The sequence below is a fragment of the Phoca vitulina genome, unplaced genomic scaffold (assembly GCF_004348235.1).
Source record: "Phoca vitulina isolate PV1807 unplaced genomic scaffold, GSC_HSeal_1.0 scaffold23, whole genome shotgun sequence".
Lineage (NCBI taxonomy): Eukaryota > Metazoa > Chordata > Mammalia > Carnivora > Phocidae > Phoca > Phoca vitulina.
Window position 1 is genome coordinate 7,454,545 of NW_022589726.1, and position 17,321 is coordinate 7,471,865.

A 17,321-nucleotide genomic window follows, 5' to 3' on the forward strand; every position below is an offset into this window, starting at 1 on the left:
AACAACAGCTGTGTACAGGCTACCATGCTAGGCCTTGAAGAGATGGCCCCGACATACTCAGAGTCTGAGAGAGTAATGTCTCCTCCCCCCGCCCCCCCCCCCGCACCCCCCCTCCCCCCTACTCCCCCACCTCCTTGCAAGATATTCATGTCCTAATCACAGAAACTTGTGAATTACTTTACAGGAGAAAAGAGACATTGCAGATGTGATTAAGTTAAGGGTCTTGAGATGCAGAGATTTCCATGGATTATCTGAGTTGTCCCAATGCAATCACAAGGATCCTGACTAGAGGCAGGAGGGCCAAAGTAAGAGAAAGAGGTGATGAAGAAAAGGTCAAAGAGAAAAAGAAAGAGAAATCTAGATTCAAAGATGCTACATCGCTGGATTTGAGGATGGAGGAAGAGGCCACAAGGCAAAGAATGCAGGCAGTCTCTAGAAGCTAGAAAAGGCAAGGGAATGAATTCTCCCCTAGAGCCTCCAGAAAGAATGCCGAGGACTTCTGACCTCCAGAATTGTAAAATAATTAACATATATATATATATATACCCAACATGGGGCTCGAACTCACGACCCTGAGATCAGGAGCGGATGCTCTACCGAATGAGCCAGTCAGGCACCCCAACTTATATTGTTTTAACCCACTAAGTTTGTCATAATTTATTATAGCAACAATAGGACATTAATACAGGTAGTTTACAACCTAGTAAGAGAGAGAAGATGGCATAGGTAACTTTGGTACAATTCAGAAAGTGACAAGTATATAATAGAAACACAAAAACAATGCTATGGAAATGCTGATGAAGCGAGTACTTCTGGCTGGGGGAAGCTTCCCAGAAGACGCAGTTCTGCTGGGCCTTGATGGACTGGGTAGGATTTCAACAGGGGGAGACCCAGTAAACAGGAGGAGTAAAGGCACAGAGTTGGCAGGTATAGGATCAAACAAAAAGCTGACCTAGGCCCTTGTGACCAGCCATTTTCTCAGAAACAAAATTTACTTGATTAAAATTTCATAAATTCTACTCAGGATTATGAATGTCAAATTCATTCCTAAGTTTGTAAAAAAAAATTGTAATAATAGCTAACAACTATATGATATGTGATAAACTATCCTAACAGCTTAAATACAGAAATCCAGATCTTGGGCAAGAATCCCCTCTCTACAGAGAACATGTCATAGTCAAGAGTGAATCTGGCTCATTTTCAGGCAGGCAGGCTTGACAGGGATGAGCAGAAAAAATACTAAGTGTTAATTAAACAAAAAGGTAATTCTTTAAAAAGGCATCTGTTAACATTTACAAATTAGACAGTTCCTACGACCTTCGTGAGCAAGCTAAACACAACAATGGGATTTAACTGAATTGAACCTACTTAGCAGACTGGAGGCTCTGAGGGCTCATGCTGCTGCTGATGAAGAAGACAGGAGAATCCAGTCCCTTTTTTGGTAGGTTTTGTTTGTCTGAGGTCAGAGCTCATGATCTTAAGTAATTTTGACCGGCTCTAATTTAGCCAAAGTGTAAGCCTAGGAATTGGGAAGGAAGGAATAGCATTGTCCAGATTATTGATCTGCATGCCCCAAACTCACCATTGATAGTCCTCATAGCATGACTTACGGTGACAATGTTTTCCCAAGATGGTACCTGTACTCAGGCGCCTTAGCAATACTTGCTTTCTTCTTTATCTTCTGGTGAAATCGATTCCCTTTTGTGCGGTTCACATTCGTTCCAGGAGAATTCGCAGGAACAGCTGGTCTCCACTGGGCTGCTCCTGTAAGAATGGCCTGGAGCTTCTGCAGAAGGGTCCATAAATGTACCATAGGCCCTTGGGTCCTGGGATAGAGCTGAATGCTTTGGAGGCCAATTTTCTTGACAAGAAGAACTGGGCCTGTTGCAGGCATCCTCATTTCTCTCACTGCCTGTCTTTCTGTCAAAGCCCAGAAACGTAACCTCAGACTGGCTACATTCAAATGGAACTTTCTGAGTCACTCCATCTTTTCTCGAACCTTTATCATGAGGTGGTGAACGATTATTCTGGTTTTCATCATCTTCCACTGGAATACTTGGTACGTTCTCCAAGAACAGAGGAGAAGGACACCTGAAGGACTTTAGAGAGGTGGGAGGATCCTCAGCAAAATATAACCTGGCTTGAGTACTTTCAAGAGTGGTTAGGACCTAGTTAACCAAGAAGCAAAGAAACATTTGCATTAAGCTTCCATAACCTCTCCTTTCACCTTTTTTCTATCTACCTATTAAGGAATATTCTCTTATTTTCATGAAATAAGTTCAACTATAGAGTTCTGAATGGGAAGGTATTATTAAAGATTAGCTAAACCCTTTCAGTTTCATGAGTAAATTAAAAGACTTGAAGCTAAGTATAAAAGAAACCGCACTAAAGTAAATATCAAGAGACCTGAGTTGAGGCTTAGATTCGCCACCAACTCTGTGTGACCTCGGGTGAGTCTCTGTACATTTTTTACTTCAACCTTAATATGCGGAGTACTAGAAAGGGTCAGGGTACAGGGGATCCAATCTGTAGTTCTCAAATGTCAGAATTACCTACAGGAGCCTTCTTAAAATACAGATTCCCTTGGCCCCAACCTATAGATCATCACCGACAAAATATGAAGATAGGGGCCCAGGAATCTATATTTAAAAAGCTTCTCACTTGATTTGGATGTGCAGCCCAAAGTGAGAACTTTTGACCAGATTTAAAAGAACATGTAACATCCCTTCACGCACACATGCAATTTTTAAAAATACATTTAGAGAGCTTTACTATTTACAAAGTGCTTTCACACACATTATCTCATTTAATCTGCACAAACACTATTATTCCCATGTTACAGATAATAAAGCTGAGGCTCAGATAAAGGGAATAAATATCAAGAGCCAGTAAGGAGCAGATGTGTTGCTTGACCTCAGATCTGGCTCCCAGTTCCATGTTTCTTCCACTATGTATCTCAAAGCTCTTTTTGGCCCCAAGATTCCAGGTCACATAGCTCTTACTGGTGGTGCCACGCCTAAAATATAGCTCTCCTGACTCCCAGGCCAGTGCTCCTTACATTCTGATTATGCTGACCTCTTGTTTAAAACCCTTTCATGGCTCTACAATAGACTCAGGATAAAACCCCAAATCCCAGAATGGAATTCATGTCCCTCTATCACCTGGAACCTTCTATTATTTTAAGCACTCCAGCTTTTCCCTCACCATATTCCACTTCCATGAACTGCCTGCTGTATTAGTGTCATAAAATCCATCACCTCTGAGGTTTGCAGGTATAGATTCTCTCGACTAAAATGTCCTCTTACTGCTGCCTAAATTCACCCTGTTCTTTAGACTATAGCTCAGCCATCACCTCCATCGACAAGCTTCCTTCACTTGGCTGGTATGTGTTCTGACTCTACGTTCCCATTTGACCTGGGCTTCCACCTATCATTACGCTTATCTCTCCGTACTGAAATGCCACGTTACCTAATCTGACTCTCACTTTGGACTGTGAGTTTGAGGGCAGCAACTATATCTTGATTACTGGTGTACCCTCAGCACCCAGGACCAAGTCTGGCACATGCAAAGTAAGCACTAGCTAAGTATCTGTTGAACAAATAAGCAAATCAATGCATGGATGATTAAATTGATGAGTAAATTTAAAAAATCAATAGAAGAAATATGTAATGCATTTTTAATAGACCAGATCTCTAAATGAGCGTTGAATAAATTCTCTCCAAACTACTCACTTAAGTCTTTTCATTAAAATTACTCATTTAAGTCCCACCCAACAATGACCTCTCTACCAGAGTACCAAATAATGTGACTTGTGACTTGGAAAAACTATGAGGTTAGAATTCTGTGTTAGGGGCTGGATTTGCCTCATTGATAAAGAATTCACTCAGACACAATTTATCCAATTTAGATTTTCCATGGTTTTGTGGGCTTGGTTTTGAATAAAATCATGTGTACGCACTTCATCCATTGATGGTCTTAACTTTGCCCGCGTGGTAGCACACTGGCCTGCCAATGAGAAGAGCTTAGCAGAGAAATTCCGAGGACAGGGATGCACTTTCTTATCTAGAAATGAAAGACATGAATCGAGGCCTCTCTTCTCCATCAACTCCATAAGGAGATCCCTCTAGGAAGAGAAGAAGACAACTTTATCTTTCAGAACTCTACCCCAAAAATGACCGAGAGATAGGAACAGAGATGAAGACAATTCTCACCAGCTGGATATGCTTTGGATCATCTAACACCACTTTACAACCTGTCAGAACTTCCATTATTACCTATAGGGAATATAGAGAAAGTCAGCTACATATGTTAAATATATACATAGAATTAGTTGCAGCGATTAACCTTGACAATAGGTAACGTTCGTTCTAATTAATGACTATATTTTACTATTTGACTGATTACATAAAATTAATGTATAAGACAATGAGTAACAGGAAATCAATAGGTCTAAAAGTGAAAGCCCTTAAAAAAATTCTTAGAATTTAGAGCATTCCTGGCGGTAAGCTTTCCTCCTTTGTTGACTGGTACTTGGTACTCACAATCCCAAAGCTATAGACGTCCGTTTTAATGGAAAGTTTGCCCTGTCGGATGTACTCTTCGGGCATATACCACAGATGTTTACTGCTGCCGCTGGTCATGCTTATGGTAGAGCTCTGATGGTCCAGGTGGGGTCGGAAGTGTGCCATGCCAAAATCAGTTAGTTTGGGGTGGAACTGATCATCCAAGAGTATGTTTGCACTAAAATTGTAATCAAGGACAAACAAGACAAAAACACAAAGGCATTCCGGTGAAAAACAAAATGACAAACTCACCTTCATATCTGGTTAATTCCAAACGCTGACAACACAAAGCCATACATAATTTTCTATGAATTAGAGGGCATCTTCTCATTTTTCTTAAAGTATAAATACAAGTATTATATAAAACTCTAAAATGAAAACCTGGGGCGCCTGAGTGGCTCAATCAGTTGAGTGACTGACTCTTGAGTTCAGCTCAGATGGTGATCTCAGGGTCCTGGGATCAAGCGCTGTCGGGCTCCGTGCTCAGCAGGGAGTCTGCTTGGGATTCTCTCTCTCCCTCCGCCCCTCCCCCCATTCATGCGCATGCTGTCTCTCGCACTCTCACTTTCAAATAAATAACTCTCTAAAAAAATAAAATGAAAACCTGACCTAAGAACAGTGGACTTTTCAAATTTATAGATACATGTAGGGAGTTGGTGGATAAAGCTGATCCTTTGCCAATAGGAGAAACTAAAGTTAAGCAAAGTAGCTTTCCTTGTGCTCTTCTGATACATAATGAGAACATGAAGTGGGTTTTAATCAGCTAATAATCAAATACCTGTTACGTGCCCAGAGCTGTGCTGTGGAATGTCCAGCCTATCAGCAGAGAGCCACTAACCTGCAATGAGGTGAGGAATCTTTGGTAGCTCTGCCTTAAGGATAAACCTAGTCCACTGTCCCATCTCTATGGACTTTCTATGGAGTAAAGGCAAAAATGTCTTTGGGACTTATTTAAAATATAAATATCTGCAGAGGTAAAGGCTAAGTGCCTAAAGTCAGTTTTAGCTACCTGTCACATTAAAAGCCTTAATAATCACTTAACATCTTGGCTGACAGGTAAGCATCAGCTTACTTTTACCTTCAAAGGGCTGCCACAGCAGGGATGCAAAAGGCTAAGCCCACGCATTTCACATGGCCCCCACTGGCGTGAGTCCCGCCTCTGTCTTACCCTGGCTCCGTGACCGCAGGTGGCTAACTTCACCCCCTACGCCTCAGTGTCATTTTCCTCACAAGTGAAATGAGGCAAACAACAGAACTCACAGAACTGAACACAAACAGCCTACTACCCGGCATACAATAATGCCCAATAAAATGGTAGGGAAGATGAAAATCAGTAACGAATCATAAGGGAGCAGATGGATATTGACAAAACAGGTGGGTGGGCCAAGAGAAAGTAATCTATTTCTCACTTCTGCGTGGGGGCTCTTCAGAGCTTACTTTTTGTTCCCTGAAACCAAAGCTTCTAATACTAGGCCTGCCCATCCAAAACGCAAGTGGTATATTTGTAGTGCTACACGTTGTTATTAAAAGTGGTAACAGCGGGGCGCCGGGGTTGCACAGTCAGTGAAGCGTCTGACTCTTGATTTCAGCTCAAGTTGTGGCCTCAAGGTCATGGGATCGAGCCCCTCGATGGGCTCCATGCTCAGTGCAGAGTCTGCTTGAGATTCTCTCTCCCTCTCCCTCTGCCCCTCCCGCTCATCTCTCTGTCTCTCTAAAATAAATAAATCTTAAAAAAAAAAAAGTGGTAATAGCTATGGGATAAGAACAAGAAATTCTTAATCCTGAACAAATACTGGTTCTTACAAAAGTTCCAGAAGTCCCTTGCTCGCCCTGTATAGGTAGGCTGACAGGCAGAACCTAGTTTCATAGGTCTGAATTGCAGGTGTCCTAATAATCCAGAGTACTCAGAGTCCTAGTTCTGTTTTGAGGATTCAAAGCTGAGACCTTTAAGAATTCTAGCCCGGGGTTGCCTAGGTGGCTTAGTCGCTTGGGCATCTGCCCTCTGCTCAGGTCATGGTTTCCAGGTCCTGGGATTGAGTCCCATGTCGGGCTCTCTGCTCAGTGGGGAGTCTGCTTCTCTCTCTCTCTCCCTCTGCCCCTCCCCACTGCTCGTTCTCTCTCTCTCTCTCAGAGAGAAATCTTTAAATCTTTAAAAAAAGAAAAAAAGAAGAAGAAGAAGAAGAAAGAATTCTAGCCCGGAGTTTGTCTAGAACCGAGTTAACAACAGACAGCATGAAGACATTTCTCAGGACCCTTTAAGGATCCAGAACACATTCTAAACTTGATGTCACTCTCTGTCTTTAAGGGTGGCAGGAGAATTGCAAAATCCAAAGAGCCCACCTCATGTATCAGTCCCAAGGCTCTTACCTGTTGTGTGGTCCTTGCATTTATGAGAACCTCAGAGAGGGCCCAGCCCTCCAGACTTGCATCAATAATCACAGTCCTCATTTTTCTCCTGGCCTTGTCTTTTCTCCGTATATTTCAGACCTGGCAGCTCCTAAGGCCAGCCTGGGTCCCGCACATCTAGGGCACTCATCATCCATCTCATTTGGAAAACAGCGTTGACTATCCTGACAAACCTCTGAAGATGTGGAGTCCACTAGAGCCGGATCCTACCTTCTCTCCAGCTCCAGATAAGAACAGGCATTTTAGTTCAAAATTACTTCTTCCATAGGTATGTGTACACCTCAAGGGCTCCGGTCAAGGAGGAGCCTTCTGAAGATCCCAGGATCATTTCGGAGCGCCGGGGTATTTAATGCAGGAGTTTGCCACGTGTGCGGGGAGGTGAGATGGGTAGAGAGTTTCGTTAACTCCCATTAGCAGGACCCCACCTTCTGCCCCTCCGGCTTCTGCCGCACTGACAGCCTAGCTCTCTTCTGCACACACCCCCTCCCCCTCACGCACACACTGGATTTCAGCACAGAGGGACAGAAAGACTCGAATGCCAGAGTCTCAGTGTCAAACATCTTGCCCTCTTCTTCCTCAACTCCGGCTCTAAAGAAGGTATAAAATCATAACGTAAAATGCTAGACCCATGAGGATGCAAAAGCCGAATTTGTAAAACACTTAGAATTCCTGAAGAATAGGTCTTTTCTAAGCACAAAAGAAAAAAAAAAAAAGCCTCAAAACCAAAATCATTATCTAATCCCTTTATTTGCCCCTCAGCAAAGCTAGTGGGAAGCTTTCAGCAGCTGTTGACTCATGCTCTTGACAGACTTAGGGGGAACAGGTAACCACAATGTGTGACACAGTAACACGCACAGAGGGCTTCGGGCCAGTGAGGGGCTGGCAGTCAGAATGTGAAACCGCTCTAGGGAGCTGCATTTACACTTTTAATGGTGATATTTGGTGAAAAGACCAGCAGACTTTTTAGTGCATTAACACGAATTTTGAGTGCAGTGATTTACTCCGTTCTAAAGAAAAGTCAACAGGAGCTGAGGAAGAAGAATGTTCTGTTTTAAGAAAGTAGGAACTGCAAAACCCCTTCAACAATGAGGTCTACCCTAATTCTTTCCCTTACTGCAGCCTTAAATAGAACATTCATGCCGTGCCTTCCACTATCATGCAGGTCAATGGAATATGTTTATCCTATGGGGCTAAGAACAGATTAATGAAATAAAGACAATATAAACTAACTGCAATCACATAACAGTATAATTGAACAAAAGGGGCGGCTTGCTAGCTATCATGCTTACCAAAGAGATAGACAAGACACATGTAATGGCCCATTCAATTCAATTTAGTGTCTCCACAACCTATTTCTGCTATTCTTTCCCACAATGCTCCTTACTGTAACACAGACCATCGCCTCTCTAGATGATACTTCTAGTACAGGATCAGTGGTGGTACACTGAGGAGAAGGGGCAAATCCTACACAAGGTGGTCAGTTTGTGTCCTGACTCTGGGGAGTAACATACTTCATGTTTCTATTGCCAGGGGTCTCCACGACAATTCTTTTTGAGGGACTTGAACCTCCCAAAGGCTACAATAATTGCCTTCTTTGCACGTCAGTTTTTCTCCTGATTTAGTCGAAGCCTTTGGGCCTAAAATATAAATACAAAGCATGATGATGCATCTAGATTATAATGCAGAATTTGAATGGAAGTGCAAATACACACTTGACATGTAAGCACATGACTGGTTTTTAAAAAGACATATTTGTAAAGGATTTGAGGGGGAAGTTATTGGTACAAAGTAGCCCAGTCCCTGAGTGCCTGGCAATTCTCCGGAAAAGTCTGGACTCCAACAAATTGGTCCCAGAGATAAAGAGGATCCACCGGCCTCTTGGTGACAGCCTGAGGCAACAGGACATCTTGCTGTTACAACACCGAGACACCTCTCACCAGATGAGGCAAGATCTGACTTCTCAGGGAAGCTACAGGTTACTGGAAAAGGGCATACACACCCCCTCCCCCACACTTCAGCATGCCCAGCATCTGATGCAGCTGAAGCCCTTTCTTCCCCCTTCGATTGTACGACCTTCTCTTTCTTTTCCATTGAACCCAGGCAGGACTCAAAGACAGTATTAAAGGTTGTTACTGCTTTATTGATGATTTATGAGTCCTAGACTCTCTGTGTAAAGGCCCAGCCAATTAGGCATACTCCTGTGTTAAATGTGAGATTTCGTCTCTAACCAAACTAGCGCAACTTCCCTAAGGCTGAGTTTCCTCATGGGTAAAAAGATCGGAGGAGGCTTACCTCTCAGGGTTGTTACAAGGATTAAATGAGAAAATGTATTCAGAGTGCCTGCTACACAGGGAGGGCCCTGAAATATACTCTGAAGGATGTAGGCTGGCCTTTGTCCATCCTACATTCACCTTAAAATCCCAAGAAACTTGGTTGGGGATCTCTAGAAGTTCAAGGCACCAGTCTGAAATAACAAAGGTACAGGGGTTGCACGATGACCCTGGAGATCTGGGGATCCTTGGGTTAATAATTAGTTTCAGGGTGTCTGCTGAGTTTCAAAATAGTTCCAGAGAAGTTCTGGAAGAACCTGACTAACGTAACATTTCCAGATACTCTAAGATCATGGAGAGAAAAGAAGAATCGTTTGGCATATATGTGTGCATGCATGTATGTATGTACACACGTGTATAAATAAATGGATGTTGGGGTTTAGAGACAGTGACGGCAAACAAAACTAACAAGGACAATTTAAATTTATGTACTATTTAATTGTGCTGGCAGCCCTTAGAAAAAATAAACTTATCTGGAAATTTTCGAAGAAGGGAGACACTAGGGGAAAATAGAAAAATTGGAGGAAAAAGAATTGTTTATATCTAAAATGTTTCTGAAAAACAAAAGTACATTTTTGGTGGGGGAGGAGGGAGGTGGGAGAGGAGAGGGAGGAGATTCATTAATTAAACAATCAACCCATCAAACAAACATACTTTGCGTTCCCTGTAGGTTTTGCATCCCTACTAAACACTGAGCTGAGTGGGGTCCTCGACACACACATCAGGTCTGGGGGGTAAATGCAGGCGGAGCTTGGGTCCTCAGGCAAGGGTGTCACGATCGTAGGAAGGGGCCAATCTGTGACTTCCTAGCCTCCCTCCCAGCCACTCAGTGTTTCTAGTCCCTCACAAAGGAAATTCTCCACACATTCACTACGGCCCTACATCTCTGATCAATCTCTCTTTTTTAAGCATCCATTTTTAAGCATATGGCTTTTCCCTTCCTTTCTTTCCTAGACCACCTCCCTCGTATGAAAGGCTGTTTCACTTGGCAGGAGACACATGGCAATACGGACTGAGAACATGATCTTATAGGAAACATTAGAAATGTTCACCGAGATTATCTCGGCTTTGGAAACATTAACAGGAATGAATGCCTGGGATGAAAAAGGCCGAGGATAAAATGCATTTCAATTTAAAATCGTTCATAAATGTGAAAACAATTAAGCTGGCTAAGGGATAGGATGGAAATAACAAGGTTTACTGCTTTCAGATGCTTTTATGTGATCCTGTAATTCAAAAACATCTTCGTTTCCCAAATAACAGAGCCTTTGCCAAGAACAGAGACTTCAACTCTTTATGATTCTTTACTTTAAATCCTTTTCCTCCTTAAATTCCACCATCTGGACGTGAATTTTGTTTTTATAACATTCTCTTTGAAGAGTTGAAATTACTAAGACGTTTTTGGGCTAACCAAACCACTAGACTTCTTGAAAGTACCTTTGAAATGTGGGCTTGGCTTCCTCCTTGGGTGTTCCGCAGCTGCGTCCCTGACGGTGTCGCCTTAGAAGACTATGTATTCTCACTGCTTGAACAAGACAAAGATTCCCAATGCTGACCTCCAGGCTTAATCTCCCCTCAAAGTCTGCTGCCTACTGCCATTTTCACTAGGAGTCCAATGTCAACATTTCCAAATTTGCACTCGTGATGGTCTCATCTCCTGCCTGATTTCCCTGTCTCTGCCCATGAAACCAACATGCTCCCAGGAATCCTGGCTAGGAACACTTAATTGCCTAAAAAGACCATGATTCGGACCCACACAAACATAGAACCCCACCTCCTTCCCCATCTGCAGACATGGGATAGAGGTAGATTACAAACCTCTGTAAATCAGCTTTCTCCTCTGTCATACTGAGATAAGACCAATGATATCCAAACTCAGGGTTGTTGGGAGGAGTAAGTTATTCATTCAGCTTTTATGTCAGGTCTAAAGTCAGGCTGGCCTTCACCGAGTTCCCTAATCTGTCTGCAGCCTATCAGCTCCCCTGAATGCATTAGCACTTCCCAATGGTCTGGCTAGACAGTGCTTAGTACTGTTCGGGGACTTTCTTTATACTGTTCCCCTCACCTGCAAAGTACTCCTCCCTCCCTTATTTTCATTCAAATCCTCTTTGCAGCCCAAGATTCACTTCCTCCCTGAAGTTTTCACTCCGCTACTCTGAATTCCAGTGGTTCTCCTTCCCCCCAAGTTCCCATTGTGCCTCCTCCACTATACCATCTGGCACTTACTCAGAAGCCAGCTTATGTTGTTTACCTAAGCATAATGTTGAGTCTATAGCAGATACCAAGCAAGCAATCGTTGATATAATCACTTAGTGACTTAAGAGAATTTGAAACCATAAGTGGACCTAGACCACTCCGCATATGGCAAATAGATGGCCCAAATGCTGCCAAAGCATCTTCCCGGTTCCTTGGCAGACATCACTAATTGAGTTCAGAATGCCCCCACCCCAGGTTCCCTTTCAACACTGCAGGTGGGAAGTCATTACCAATCCACCAACGACGGAATGTGGGATGAAACAGATTTGTCTTCGCTGCTCTAGGATCATCACTTCCTTTTCAGATGCGGTAAATGAGCCCACATGGTCGAAATGACTTGTTTTTTGCAAAATAGCTTGTTAATGGCAGAGCCGGGACTAAAGCCTAACCCTCCTTTTTCCGTTTGCTACTCTTTCAATTTACTACAGTTAACCGAAAGAAACATCTTTTTGTTCAGCTACTCATAAAAGATAAGAAACTGTTGATTACCGAGCAAACGTAAAATGAAATTTCTCTCTTCTTTCCTTCAGGTATATACAGATAACCGTCGAGGCAAAACAACGGTTGATGGGTGAGTCACAGGAAGACAGATTTTAGCTCAAAAGAAACGAAGTTCCAATCGTTAGAGCTGCACCCAAATGGAGCACTAACAACACACCGTGCAAGGGTCCAAGGACAGGCTGGATGAGACACTTAGAGACAGTCTCCATGACGCGGCAGGAACGACAGCTTACTGCCAAGCCTGGCCCTGGGCTTTACACTCATTACCTCACTGCACCCCCACAGCGCTGGGAGGAGGGTGCAGGCGTCACCTGCCCTCTTCCGGACGAGGACTTTTATTTTATTATAACAGTAGAACATAACCCTTAAATAAAAATTTTAAAAACATGATAGAAAAGTAAAACATAAACCATTAATCAAAAAGCCATAGTCTCTCCATCTACATAAAACCTTGTTCATATTTTGGTATGTTTTAATCTTTTTTTTTTTTTTTTAAAGTAGGCGCCATGCCCAGTGCAGAGCCCAACACAGGGCTTGAACTCATGGCCCCGCGATCAAGACCTGAACTGAGAGCAAGAGCCAGTGGCTTAACCGGCTGAGCCACCCAGGCGCCCCTTAATCTTTTTGAAAAATTCATAAATTTGTAGTTCTACAAAGTTATAACTGTATACTGTATACTAGTTCAATTTGGCTTTTTTCACTTAGTCTTACTTTATGTGCATTGTTCCATGCTATTTCATACTATTAAAAACAAACAAAAAAAACATTATTTAGTAATGTCAAGTGATGTATGACAAACTCTCCTGTGATTCATCAGTCTGAGGTCCAAATGCAGAAAAGAAAATAAAGGTAACAATATCTTCCATTTCTTACTCCATCAAAAACAGAGCCCTGACTTAGTCCCAGAAAAGGTCACTGCTGAACACATTTCGAGATGTCCTTTTTCGAGCCAATTATCAGGGCCGTGCAATAAAATGACATCTCTCCTAGAAGCTGCCTCTCCTTCCAAAGAGTGAGAAAATGTATATGACACGAACAAAAGAATAGGAATCTCAGACTGTCCTCAAAGCACTAGGCTGTACAAACAGGGACCAAGAATCAGGGAGGCCCAAGTTTAGAGCAAAGTGAAGAGTTCATTTAAAAGAATCGGGAGGGTAATCTGGGTCAGCCAATTCACATTTGGTCAAGACTGCTGGAGGCTGAATGTCATCACCATCAGATGTTCAGTGCCCTGAATGAAATGGGTTGGTCCCATTCCAGTTCCCAGAGAACAGGTGCACACAAAGAAAGGGGGGGTGGGATGTACTGTTATAGTTGGTACTAATTAACATCCTTGCTGGCAGGCTCAGCAGAAGGGTCAAGAGTTCGTTGGCAGTAGAAAGGGCTGATTCGCTCTGGAATCACTGATTCCAGGGACACACTGATGAGCTGTGTGAAACCACAATCTCAAAGAAATGCCCACAGCCCTGGAACTCCATACCCTGACACGTGCCCAGGCGGGCATAGTCCATAGATAGTTACGTTTGAGTCCTCAACTCCTTTGGGAAACCCAGAAAGGCAACACTCCTCAGCAGCCCCTTCACCAACTAACAAAATAGAATATGCTGGTAGCACATATCCAGACTAAACCCTGCCTCTTCCATGAAATTCTCTGTATTTGACCAGATATCTTTTGGTGCTCTGTATCTGTAATACTGTTGGGCACTCTGTCTAGCAGTGTTACTGAAATTATTTTATAGTTGGCCACATCCAGATAAGTACCTGAGATACTGGCCTGGAAGAAACAGCCTCCTTCTAAGTGTGAGACATCGTAAGAGACTCCAGACCTTTCTGTTCCCACCTCTAGTCCCAGAAACGCCTCAGAGTCCCTCGTAAGGGCTTAGCTTATCCTACCCAGGTCCTCAGCCTGGTTAGCATGCACACCCACTACACCCCTGCCCCCCACATTCCTCATCCCTCCCAGGAGCCCTTTCCTTCTCCAGTCTTGTCCCTTCCTTTCCAGTCAAGCCATTTTTCTCACTTTCATTATACACTTGGCAACTCTTTAGTTGACTCCTTCCCTTGAACAAATGATTGCCTCTGCTAGGAATATTCTTTCCTGTTCTTTTAACCAATCCACTGTCATGACCCATCTCCTCAAAGGCTGGGCTTGGAACTCTGCAATTAGAATGAACCTTCTTAGACCAGGCAGGCATTGAGCATCTTAGGTGTTTCACTATATAGTTTCTGTGTTTGTGTTATCTCTCTGATCACCAGGTTGAAACTTCAAGGATAAGACGATGATCACCAGCATCTACCCCACGTGGTCTAATACAATGCTCTGCATACAACAGATGTTCCACATATATTTGTAAACTAACATAAACATGATTTTCAAAATGTTCAATAAATATATGTTGACACAGAAGTGATTTTTCTTAAAACAGAGCTTAGTTTGTGGGACCTACTTTTCAAACACAGTAAGTTGATGATGGAGGTAAGTGCCATGTATAGAATGTTTGTGGCCCCCCCCCAAATTCATATACTGAAATCCTAACCCCCAATGGGATGGTGGGTGGAGGTGAGACCTTTGGGAGGTGATTAGGTCAAGAGGGCAGAGCCCTCATGACTGGGATTAGTACCCCTATAAAAGAAGGCCCAGAGAGATCCCTTGCCCCTTCCACCCTGCGAGGACACAGAGAAAAGATGGCCATCTATGAGTCGGAAAGTGGATCCTCACTAGACACAGAATCAGCTGGTGCCATGGTCTTGGACTTCCAGCCTTCAGAACGGTGAGAAATAAAAGTGTGTTGTTTATAAGTCACCCACCTTCTAGTATTTTGGTTATAGCACCTGGGATACTTACCACTTGGTTAAGAGTGGTAAGTAAAAAAGACAGATTGGCCATCATATCTCTTAGCCTTTGCCATCAGATTCCTACCACATCTTCACTAATTATAAGAGAAGCTACCATTTGATGAGTGCATTCTCTTTGCCAAGCATCGTATGTACTTTATGGAATTTAATTCTAAAAGATAGATGCTATTATTCTTTTATGAGCATCTTGCAGAGGGAAACACTGATGCTTACAGAAATTAAGCAGTTTGCTCAGAATCACATTAAATGGAAAGTCCGTTTCTTAAATTAGATGTCTCTGAAACATTAGGGGATAGTGAGCTAAGAGGAAAGGATGGGAAGAAGGTGGGGAGGAAAGTCGATGAAAAAGAAAAATCACTTGGGCCCATTTTGCAGAGCACCAGGCAGTCATATCTCTCCCCGTGACGGCAGTGGCTGCAGCAGTGTGGCCCAGATCCCTCCTCCAGGACCCAGGGAGACAACAGTTCCCCAGCCAGGGAGAGGGGGCTGTTGATGGCACACAGCTAAACCCGTACCTGGAACCTGCCCTTGGTCGAAGGGAGCTGCCTCGTCCAAGTCATAGTGCAAGTCACAGCCCCACGCAGGGCTGGTCAGACGCAGGGGTGCAGAGACCCGAGCACCCTGCCGCACTTCAGGATATCTTCGAAGGGCCATCCCAGCACCAGTGCTCCCCATGGCAGTGACTGAGGCCTCTACTACCATATCCCAGCTCAGCTTCTCCAATTGCCCAATTCCGCCTTCCTCCTTCCCTCCCTTACTCCTGTTGTTCCTGAGAGCCCTCTAAAAAACCTCCTGCGGGCAAGCCTCTCCTCTGAGCCTATTTCCTGGGAACCTGCCTGAAGACACCTATCCATAATGAAAAAGCGGGTGTCAAGGCCACGGCCCAAGCTCTCACCTGATCCCTGGAGAGAGATGCTGGGGGGCATGTCCACAGCTGCGGAAAACCCTGGACGTGGGCAGAGGCTGGATCTGTAGCCCTCCACCCTGACGCTCCCTTTGTTCCAGCTGGTGGCCTTCCCTGTCCCCCAGGCCCGTCAAGGACCAGAACCTTGACACTCTTGCTTCTCACCCCTCTCTCCCATCAAGCTCTGCGTTCAGGAAAGGATGTGATGAACTCAGTCACACAAAAGAAAAATTAATAACATTAATGTGTTACTGCTTGGGATGGAAAAGAAGCTAGACTTACTTTAAGTTTAAACCAGAAGAAGAATATATGTACAGAAAAATTCCAGATATTTATTTACTCAGATAAAATATATTTAAGAACCTACTGTGCTGAGCTGGTGGCGAGGTAGGTGGATTGTTTCTGGTTGGGGGTGACCACCTCAGCCCTTCGGAATAGACTTGACTCTGTTGCTGTGCATCTTTGACCCAGGTCCCCTGAGGGAGCACCCACTCTGTGCTGATTCAACGGGGCCAGCAGAGTTGATGACTTAACCACAATGCCACAGGAGCAGACACCTATGGGCTGTTTCCGCACACGCCCAGGACTCAGGAAAAATCTAGAGTCTTTTTATATGGAGTTCATTCCACCAGAAAAACAAAGAAGTAAGTAATCAGTCCCTCTTTTGCTCAACTCAAAAGCACACTAAAAGCTTTTTCAAGATACCAGGAGATGGTTCAGAAGAGGCAGAAGCCTTTTAAATTCAGTCATCCCTGCTATTCAGCAAAGGTATATTTACCTACTTTTGGACAGATTAGAGATGAAGGGCACACAGGAAAAATTCACCAGGGGGATTTTGCTACAGAGTATCTACTCTCTGTCTGAATGATTCTTTAGGTCTACTAAGAAAAAAAAAAGAAAAAAGAAAGATGGAAGATGTTGCTTCTAATGTTCTGATGTCTCAGAAATGCACACCGGGAGCTGCTGCTTGGCTGGTCACAGGTGAATACGTAAAGCTAAGAGGCTGCAGGCTCAGGGGAATCAGCAAAACACTCAGGGACAAAGAATTTTAATTACTGTCTACTGTCTACTGCTGTTATCTTGCTGGGAATCTCTGTATAAGTCACTTAACCTTTCCTTAAAACTCACTTAAAAAGAAAAAAGGGAGATTAATACAGGTTCATTTCAAAGTTTAGTGTCAGGTATAATTAGTAAAATACACAAAACTGTCTATCCTATGTTGTTCATTAGTAATTCCCAAAGATAATATAAACTCTCCCTTTGGCCATGTAAATGTAGCTTTTTAAATTGGGTAGATAAAATTTTCATTAATAAAAAAAATAAAATCACTGTAAGGTACACCTGAAACTAACTGGATATTGTATGTCAATTATACTTCACTAAAAAAAAGTAAGATTTTACATACTTAGATGAGAATTCTTTTTTTTTAAGATTTTATTTATCTTGAGAGAGAGAGAGAGAGTGAGCGCACATACGCACGGAGGTGGGTGGGGAGGGGCAGAGGGA

General features: G+C 43.3%; 1 protein-coding gene across 3 annotated transcripts in view; it reads right to left on the reverse strand.

The window, feature by feature from the left end:
- Window positions 1–622: 622 nt before the first annotated feature.
- IRAK3 (interleukin 1 receptor associated kinase 3) overlaps window positions 623–17,321 on the reverse strand; it is a 59,421-nt gene continuing 42,722 nt past the window's right edge. For all 3 annotated transcript variants that reach the window (XM_032420431.1, XM_032420432.1, XM_032420430.1), the window contains 4 exons: window positions 4,542–4,740; window positions 4,212–4,274; window positions 3,959–4,123; window positions 623–2,168 (listed from right to left, as the gene is read on the reverse strand). In XM_032420431.1, coding sequence (XP_032276322.1) covers window positions 1,653–2,168; window positions 3,959–4,123; window positions 4,212–4,274; window positions 4,542–4,740 — 943 coding nt within the window. In that variant the 3' untranslated portion in view covers window positions 623–1,652. The remainder of the gene's footprint in view (window positions 2,169–3,958; window positions 4,124–4,211; window positions 4,275–4,541; window positions 4,741–17,321) is intronic.